General features: G+C 40.8%; 1 protein-coding gene across 1 annotated transcript; it reads left to right on the top strand.

Moving 5' to 3' along the window:
• Positions 1-85: 85 nt before the first annotated feature.
• On the top strand, positions 86-7314 carry LOC306743039 (protein sel-1 homolog 3; the record flags this gene model as incomplete). Its single annotated transcript, XM_079225515.1, has 23 exons — positions 86-139; positions 224-698; positions 904-1030; positions 1117-1243; positions 1341-1451; positions 1539-1600; positions 1772-1904; positions 1987-2122; positions 2232-2369; positions 2684-2889; positions 2986-3165; positions 3721-3840; positions 4050-4190; positions 4300-4362; positions 4478-4651; positions 4749-4876; positions 4974-5057; positions 5146-5236; positions 5325-5412; positions 5549-5658; positions 5766-5893; positions 5999-6101; positions 7074-7314. The coding sequence occupies 23 exons, from the start codon at positions 86-88 to the stop codon at positions 7161-7163; spliced, it is 3069 nt and encodes a 1022-aa protein (XP_079081641.1). The 3' UTR covers positions 7164-7314.
• Positions 7315-10159: the final 2845 nt, after the last annotated feature.

Genomic DNA, 10159 nt, shown 5'->3' with positions numbered 1-10159 from the left:
TCAGTAAGGTGGAGCAGGATGAAGTACGGATCTTTGCGGCTTGAAAATCTTTCATGGAGAGATTAATGAAAACGCTCTATGAACCATGGGTTTCCATACACTGCACGGATACATCTGTGTGTTTGGTCTCAGTATGCAGGTAGGAGCAGCTTTTCCTTCATGATCTTGTGGTCCCGTTTGCTTTTAACAGATTTCATGAACCGGCATCTTCTGCTTCGCACAGGTCGTCTGGGCTTTAGACGAGGTGACGCTCCTGAATCCTCCAGAGGAGCCTCTACCCGATCATCTTTTGGAAATACTCTACTCTTGTGATGAACCCGCCACGGTCCAGCTGGACTGTGTTGTATCTTTTGAAACTGGCAGCACTTCAACACTCCTGCTGAGGCAGTGGAGCTGCGTCCCCGGTCCCCGTAAAGTAAAGACCCTGGAGCTGAATTTGCCAGATTGGTTGGTGTATCGAGCTGATGGGATTATTCCAGACTCCCAGTGGGTGCTGAGCTGCATCCTTCTAGCGTCAGTCAGATACAGTGGATTTGATGACACTGAGAGGTCTGTGGCAGCTCAGGATGTGGCAACTTTGCAGCCTAAACCTTTTTTTAGTCGACCTGTAAAACGGCATCAACTGTGCATTTCCTGGAGTACAAGAATGTTGCAATTATCTCGACGGTTTTCAAAGAAGCAGTGTCCTTTGGAGCAAGGTAAGGAAGCAGCTAAAGTCCACGGTATTTTAAGAAATTTCTTCTGTCAAAATGTAAAAATCAGAGAACACCATCCTCTGATCTACAGATTAATAATTGTCGAACATGTTATGCCATAGTGTACTAGTCTGGAAAGGACGATTATGTTTTTAGATGATGGTACGGAGGATGAGTGATCTCAACCCAGAAACTTCATATCATTCAGAAACGGTGCAGCTCTTGTCTTCCCTGTATGGCTCAACTGGAGAAAGCTTCGGTATCACCAAGACACTGGACCCTTATGGCGCTGACTTTCTGGAGTATTTGCGCATTAAAGCCATCTCTTCTCCATGGTAAGACACAAACAGTCGAGCTTTCTAGTCTGGTAATGCAGGTATTATTTAGGGCTAGTTAACCAAGGGTGTATTTTCTTTGCCAGGTGCATGTTCTCCATGTGGATATTCGTCACTAGCCACTGTCAGGATAACCTGTGTGGTTTGCTCTACCATATAGACTCCCAGAACAACTATGTCACACCAACACTGTTCCTCAAGAAATCAGGTAAAGTCCTTCTCTCACCGCTCAGAGATTCTCATCATGCAACTACAGTGTCATTATCTGGACTTACATCAGTCATTGCCCCCCACTGCATGTGCAGGCCAGCTACACATCCAGATCGATGGAGAGTCTGAGGGATCCTCTGCATTTGTTCCGCCGTTCAAGGTGCCTTTGAGTGAGTGGTGCCAAATCAGTGTGATGCTGCGCGGTACAATGGTGAGTGCTCTCTTGTTGACAGGAGATGTCCTTTCAGTGAGTAATAATGACAAATAAAGTGGTTGTGGTCATGTTTGTGTATCTCAGGTGACTGCCTCTATGGTGTGCGTGAATAAGGAACAGAGAACGGTTCATTCATTAGTCCAGATGTAAGTCTTCCTCAGACACGACAAAGAGATTATATATATATATATATATATATATATATATATATATATATATATATATATATATATATATATATATATATATATATATATATATATACTACATTAACAACAGAAAGAAAAGAAAAGAAATGTCTGCACTGTGTCTCACAGGCTGGAGCATATTGTCGTGCTGGATGACACAGAGGGATATTTCGTGATCGGTGGAGGGAAATACATAAGAGGTGTGGAAGGTTATTTTGGGCCATTGGTTTACTACCGTAACCGAATACCACCTCACAGCATGGTAATGTCCCACACCTGCCCACATGTATTGCCTCTGCTGACTACTCTCGACATTGGATTCTGATCATTTTCCTCTTCTCCAGGATGAAGTTGTTATTCCAGATGTTATCAGGACTGTGAACCTGACAGGCTGGTTGCACTCCTGTCACAAATTTCGTCTCGAGATGAATGTTAAAATCCATGGCTATTCTCTCCAAGCCCAACAGGGGACAGAGTCTGGTAGTAGGTTTTTATATCCACTAGGTGGTGCTAAAGTTACTGTGTCTGAAATATTCTCTGCAGAGCCCCTGAGTGTGTAAAGAAACTGTCTATGATGTGTTTTTTTTAGAGACATGTTTTGATGCTTTCCATAAGTGGATGGTAAGGGACAGACAGCCATCAAAGTCACAGTGTGAGCAGTGGGAGACGACTGTCCCTCATAGAAGACAAGCTGCAAAACTGGCCAAGTTTTTGGTTTTCAAACACGGTGAGAGATGAATTAATTTGTTTTGCAATCATACAATATATTCAAAAGGACAATAATTCACAGTACAGATCGAGCTCTTTGTATTCAAACATGAGCGAAATTGCAGCATCTACAACACTGAAATAGACTACAGGATACCATATTGATGATTCAACACCTGATCTGTGGGTTTGAACTAAGTTTGGCATGACCTTGTAATGACTGACCCTTTTGCTTCCTATATGGCTGAGTAAACAATATTTTCTGCTTATTATTCACTGATGTTATCATGTCTCATTTGACATAAAACACTGAAATAAATTCCTGACTTGCAGGAGAAAGACGCGCTAGCCTGCCAGCCGTGGGCAGAGCCCTGTACTCCTTATCACTTCATAAGCTGAGCAGAGCGAGCAACACTGGAGCGGTCAGCAGAATATTGCCACTGCTGCTCCAAGCTGGCTGCTTAGCTGATCACCGAGCTCTGCACATGTCCTCAGTGTTCTACAGCGCCGGCCTCGGAATCCAGGAACAGCCCAATAAGGTGTGTGTGCTATACTGCGTCAGCTGTAGTAGAACTCTGCCTGGGGTGGACACTTAGAAAAAAAATAATCCTCTCATGCCCTTGTGTTTGGTGCAGGCCTGGCTCCTAGCCCTGCTGGCAGCACAGATGGATGAGCGATTAGCACTCCTGCGCCTCGGGCACCTGCACCACCAGGGTCTCCATGGCCTCCCCACAGACCCGGACCTGGCCTATGCCTATTATGCAAACATAGCAAAACAGACAACTCTAGACCGTCACAATCCCACAGCCCAGCAGGTAAGGGATGTGCTGGTAACTGTCTGCTTTGCTGTGCTCATTTTTGTCTTTTGTGTGTGAGTCCATAATAACAGTGTTATGCCTAATACACATAATAATTAAAGGCATAATTTAAATGATCATAAACATCAAACATGAAGAATCTAACACAAGATATCAGACAATAGTAGTTGTGCGATTTGTTATGTAATAACTAGCAGTGTCAGGCATGCAGCAATTGTAATGCAGGGCCTGGGCGGACAGTTATTACAATCATATGAGCTGATATGTGATATGTTAATACATTTTCTGTTCTTGTTATTGTGGCCATAGTTTTCAGAGTTCAATCACCAATACATTGACCTTCACTGTCACTGTCACTGCTTTCCATACCAATACAGACACAAGTAGGATGAATTTGGCAATGTTGCAGGGCTTCAAAAGTGATTCAGGTTTGATCTAAATCACAGAGCTGCGCTTCTGGACTATTTGTCACCGATTTAGGAGGGAAGGGCATTACATAAAATAAAAGCTTTTTGTGTGTGTTTTCTTTCTCCTCTTTCTTTTCTTTTTTAGACATTTGTTGAGGCTATTTACCTAAACAATGATGAGGTGTTGAATCTCCAGACCAGTGAAGACCATCAGCTCTTCCAATGGCTGAAACTGCAGGCACGCAGGGGAGCAGCTGAGGCCGAGGTACGCTGTTCTGCCATCTCTGCTTTCTAAGATGAAAGTATACACAAGCATGGAAAGTCAGATACAAACAAGTGTGATAAGAGGACCAAAGGGGGCCTCAGATTTGAAACCTGTGTCTCAAAATACACATTTCAGGGTAAACAAAAATGACCCCAATCACTGTTTAATCATATACATTTTTTTGTAATAATTCAGCAACTGTTTTCCAGCAAGCGGTTGCCCGTATGCTGTTCTGGGGTCAGCAGGGAGTGTCTCCAGACATCCAGAAGGCCGTGAGACACTATGAAAGGGGAGCGGTCCAGTGGAAGGACCCAGTGTCAATGTATGACTATGGCATAGTCCTACTACAGGTGAGAACTAGATCACAATGTGTATTTTAACCTGCTGAAATAGTTCTTATTTGTTTTGTATCACTTAGTATTAGCTCTTATTATGAAATCTGATTTTTTTTCTCTGTAGGGGCATGGGGTTGAAAAGGATGTTCCTAAAGCTCTCACTTTCCTGAAGAAAGCAATGGACCAGGTGTTGTATGATTAAATGTCAATTACGTCCTTATTATTCATTTTCATTTATTCTTTAACACTAGATGTCTGATCTGTTGCAAAAAAAACATGTTGTACAATATTCTACCCCACAGGACTTTGTTCCTGCAATCAATGCCCTGGCCTGGTACTATGAGCACTTTGAGCAAGACTACGAGCAGGCGGTGCAGCTGTGGGAGCAGGCGGATCTCCTGGAGTCATCAGATGCTGCTTTGAATCTAGGTGTAATGTACTCGCAGGGCTTGTATCCAGGAAAAGCTGCTGACCAGGTTAGCCCAAGTATGAATGCTTTGTGTGATCGTCTCCTGGCATGCTTACAGACTAGAATGCTGACATGAGGCGGTTAATTATTGGTCTTTCCTGCAGTGTATGGCCTTTCAGTACTATCTGAAGTCTGCAGAGAGAGGCCACATCAGGGGAGCGATTCAACTCGCCAGCATCTGGACCACTGGGATACCTGGATGCGTCTACAGGCGTCCATCAGATGCACTTTTGTTAGCCACTGACCCTCTTAATCATTTATTTCACAGCACACACATGATTTGTCCTTGCAGTATGTCGTGACTAAGGTGCCTTTTCAACTGACTGCAGGTGGGTAAAGTGGGCAGCTGAGCACAACGGATACCTGGGCAGCATCTTGCGGAAGGCCTTGGATTCATATCTCAAGAGTGACATGTAATCTTTTTCTCTATTCACACCTGCTGCGATTCTGATCAGGCCACTTGATTTCGGTCGTCGCATTAACGGTCTAGCTTTTCAACAGGTTCAGCTCACTGTTATATTACATGGTGGCTGCTGAGTCCGGCTACTCGCCTGCCCAATTCAATGTGGCATATCTATGTGAACAAAGTATGGTGAGTTATCTCTATGAGCTACAGTGTCATGGTTTTATTTATTCTTGTCATTCAAGATGTAACCTGTTTTACTCCTGTTTGTCCCCAGTTAGCTTCTCTGGATCCTTCTTTTGCATCAAACTGTATGTGGAGATATTACAACCGCACACTCCAAAGTCAAAATCCTGACACTTATGGTATATTGCTATCCTATCCCAGTCTCGCCCTCCTCAATGTGTATCTTTGATCGATCAAAAAGCTTCAGTTTTTGGAAACTTGGACGGAAACATTCATACTTAAAATCCTTCTTTTTTTTGGGACCTTCTACTCCAGCCTTGATTAGGATGGGTGACCTGTTGTATGAGGGGCAGCGTGACGGGCAGAAAGACCTGTTTTCTGCAGCAGCGATGTACACCCTGGCAGCAGAGAGGAACGAGCCACAGGTCTGCTTCTTTGAAATTGATTTTCTGACAGTGTTTGTATATATTGTTTCCAAGTCTGTTTTCATTCACAATTGAGCATGTGTGTGAGCCATACTGTTCTTCCACAGGGATGGTACAACCTTGGCCTCCTTGCTGAGGAGGGTTACAGGCTGCCGCTGTCAGTATTGATTGACCTTGGCCTTTCAGAGCTGTTCTTGGCAGACAACAGCTTGCTCCTAAGCACTTTGTATAAAAGGTGTGTATGAATTGCATCTTTATACACCAGTTTTGTTAGTGCAGTTTGTTGTTTTTAATGTAAATCTGTACGATTTTTCTCTCTCTCGATATTTTCTTCCCAAAGATGCCGAGACTCAGAAGATACAGATTCCTACTTGCCTTGCAGCCTCGCCCTCTTCAATGTGCATCTTCGATCATTCCAAAAGGACTATAGCGCTGCTATTAAGGTTAGTGTGATATCCTCAAGATACATTTAAAAAGACTTTTTTTTAGTTTGGGTCTTTGTTTGAGTGTTTGCACATGCACTTAAGTTGTAATGAAAAGTTATATATATAAATAAAAGGACCTTGATAATTGTTATTATCATATATTCATCTAGTGCAGTGCTTCGCAAACTTTTTATCTGCAACCACTTATTAAAAAATGACTAACCGCATGAACCAATTCATAATAGGACTAATCTAAAAATCAGGAGAAGAGCACAAACCAGCCATTTGTAAAGAGAAATGCGTTCGATAAATCACAGCTTTGTTTTGTGCACGTTATTAAAAAGATGTATACAAATGATTTACTTTATACTTCAAAATACCTGTATTCAGGAGTTAACAGCCCATTTAATTTCCTCTTATCTGTAAAGAGTCAATTATCAACACATTACAGATATGCAGGTGCCCTCATGTAGCTCAAGGTTAGTATTAAGATGTACTGCCGATATAAATGTTACATCAAAGAAATGATTTATTTATTTAGCAACCCAAATACAATCTCCTACGACCTAGTTGAGTGTCCAGACCCAGTCTTTGGGAATGAGTGATACAGTGCAGACACATTTGGTTGAAACGCATGCAGTGATTTTTAGTGTATCAAGTAATTTTGTAGCTGGTCACTAACTATTATGTTTCCTTTTTCATATAACATATTGTTAGGTACTTTAATTCATAACAATGCATCCAATTCCATAGTCTAAAAAACATTATCTTAAAGAAATGAGTCACTCGTTACTATGGCTGTCAGATAATGTAGTTCAATAGCACAATGCATCCCTGTGAAATGTGGTAGAGTAGAAATTTTAAATAGCATGAAATTGTAAAGCACCTCAGAATTGTTATTAAATACCGCACTTGTGTAAATGTACATATTTGCTTTCCATCACAAGTACAGCAGCATTATTGTGATGTAAAATGTGTTATTTCCTACAGTTCTCCACTGCTGTCGCCGTGATCGCAGCTCCAACGATACTCCTAATCGTCCTCGGTGTGCTCAGGAGAAATGTGCCGTCTCCCAACTAGAAGATTCTTAATAGGATTATCGGTGCAACAAATTCAGGGGAAAAAGTCAATCTGTACACATGTTGTGTTTGTTTACCTGTTAGTTATGTGACCACTGTGAAGAATAAATGGGAATGTTATTAAGTCTGGAAAATTTGGGGTTTGTAAGTTTCATACCATTTAATGCACATATTGACTTTTTGTGAAAATAATGCTTGGTTGAACAATAAAGAGTAAGTAACACCGAACTTGCAGTTTATTTTCAAGATAATTCTGGTGGGTCAAAGTTATTCTTGGCCGCCCTTTTTGTCTCCCAGTGGTGTTCTTTGAGTGGATGACTTACAAAATTCCATTCAATGATGCCCAGTTGTAGCCTCAGGTCCACCATCACCGCTTAATACTTCAAAATGCTTCCCAAACAAGCATGTAACAGGACTCCAGGCGCGTCTACATGTGATGCATACACCTACAATGTTCATGCAGTCTTCCTGTTTTCGCTCACTTTTGTCAGGCAGATCTCCAACTGTTTAAAAGGTCCAAATGCAATTTCATAATAAAATCACAACGGCAAGTCTGCTAACCTGGCAGGCAATAAAGTTAGTTAAAAGTTAAAATATTGTTTTTCCTTACTCCAATACACTGCAACACTTATAATGCTCTGACAGAGGATTTCAGAAGTCAGATGTTTAGTATTTGGGGCCACTGCTGCTTATGTGTTGCAAATCATCATAAATATATTGTAAAAAAATAAATAAAATCTGTCTATTATTATTTATAATTTGCACTCAACACACTGCTGCTCATTAAGTATGAAAAACAAGTATGCCAGATAATTTCTAGCGACTCATATTCCACGAACCAAAATCAAGCAAGCAATTACGGACACTTCTCATGAGACCAAATCCATTCAACACTCAACATCTCATTATCACCGGCAGACAAGTGTGATTGCTTTGCCTCTGTTTGTTGGAATGAGTCACAATTTGTTCGGGCTTATGATTGTGAGGATGGAATAAAAATAGAAATTTGTACTTTTAGTCAGCTAGAAGGAAAACATGGCATCAGTGTCATTGAACTGAACTGAATATAGACTCATCAGATGCTTTTAAAGATGTTTTATGGATATATTTCAAGAGGTTAAATGATCCAGTAATGAGTTCTCAAAAACAAGCCACATTATTAATAATCTTGCACATGAATTGTTTGCAGATTCATTCTTTTGTAAATTTGCAGGTTAACATTCTCCAACTAAAAACATATACTTGGTGTGTTTTTATAATGCAATTCCCGTGGCAGAGCATTACGGCTACCGTCAAGAGTAACACAAGCTGACAATTTGAAAATGAAGTAAATGTAATAATAAGCGCACATAAGACATGTACTCAAGTCTACCCAGTTCAATTGCACACAACTCTTTTTAAATATTTGTCTTGTCTTACTGTGACTTTATCCTGGAATATCATGAGCTCAATATTTTAATATTATGACTTTATTCTTATAAGACTGTGACTTTTTACTCAAAAACACCAAGACAGTGGCCCTCACACTCTGTCACAGTTTCAATTTGAAGAGCTTTTAAACAGATACAAATCTGAAATACTGAGTATAAAAAAATACTTAAGAAATAAATCAACAAATGTCAATCATTTAAAAATAAATCATGTTTTACTCATTATTGATGTCTGGTAAACATTTCTGAGGAGGGGTTATTTGGATGGGTTGAAATGATTCACTACGTCAGTATTTCTAACCCCCCTGGCTACACCCTGCGCATGACGTATGCCTAATTAACAGAGCGCGAGACAGCAGTCAGGGTTTCTGCGCTAACTCAGCCGGGCCCAAATATTTTAAGCAGCAAGAAGACAAGTTGAACAGTAGGTGAACAAACGACGTACTGACCGGACGTGACTCGCACATTTTGCACGAGCGGTGTGGAGACTTTGCAAGAGAAGCCACGCAGGTGTAACTGTTAGCTAATATCATGCCGTGATTGAAAGCAGGTGTGTTGGTTGTTGGGCTCGTGTCGCTGCTGATATCAATACATTCACGCTATAAGCCGTACAGTGGGGTTTATCAAAGTCAAGGATGCTTCTTTAGGCCCGACCAATATAGCTGTTGGTGCTTTGAGGCTAATTTTCCAAAATAAGTCACATGGCTTTGGCTTTGTTCGTTTCCCTCTTTCGTTTCCACGTTTTTAAGGCAGACAACGCTCCCTCTGGATTACACCTTTTCGTTAGAAGTAAGGTGCCTGGTTTTCCAGCAGTGTGTTGGATTGGATTTAATTACATTTTCATTAAATCATATGTCAATCAGTTCTCTTCTGTTCGCAGCATGGACTTTTCCTGTTGCAGACTATTCAGAAGCTTATATATATATATATATATATATATATATATATATATATATATATATATATATATATATATATATATATATCTTTTTGCATATGACATTACTTGCTTTTGCAAGAAAATAAGTCAAAACTGTTGCTATGATGGTGGTTTCTTACAGTAGTTGATAGTAATAGTAGTCAAAACTATTGGTAGGATGAGGGTTAAGTACACAAAGCCATGTGCGCAGTAGTGAGAGAGGTCATATTATGGCCATTAATGCCACTCAGCATTACGATTTTGATTACGTTTAATTCAGGCTTGAATACACGGTGACTATAAAACGAACTGGTGTTGAAATGTTGTCACACTGTGTTGGGGTTTTTTTTATTTCAAGGAAAGGTTCAGTGATATCAAAGGTGACGTTGGCTTATGACTAATGTACCTCTTGGACAGCCGGGTGTATAGTCAGCAGGGAGAGTGTCCTTCAGCTGCAGAATTGGGTTCAAGTCCCCATGTCAGCATTTGTTTTTGTGGAAGTTGCTGGAAGTATGGAGCTGTCTTCTTCTCTGCTCCAACCTTCCTGTAATCAAGGGCAGCGACGTGGTTACAGAGGGTTGTCGAAATTATATCAATACCTCATTAATGAGGACTTGAACTCTTCAGTGATTCACTTGCATTACAAAC

Source organism: Taurulus bubalis, assembly GCF_910589615.1.
Source record: "Taurulus bubalis genome assembly, chromosome: 10".
Taxonomy (NCBI): domain Eukaryota; kingdom Metazoa; phylum Chordata; class Actinopteri; order Perciformes; family Cottidae; genus Taurulus; species Taurulus bubalis.
The sequence above is the reverse complement of the archived record's forward strand: the minus strand, read 5'-3'. Positions and strand labels throughout refer to the sequence as shown.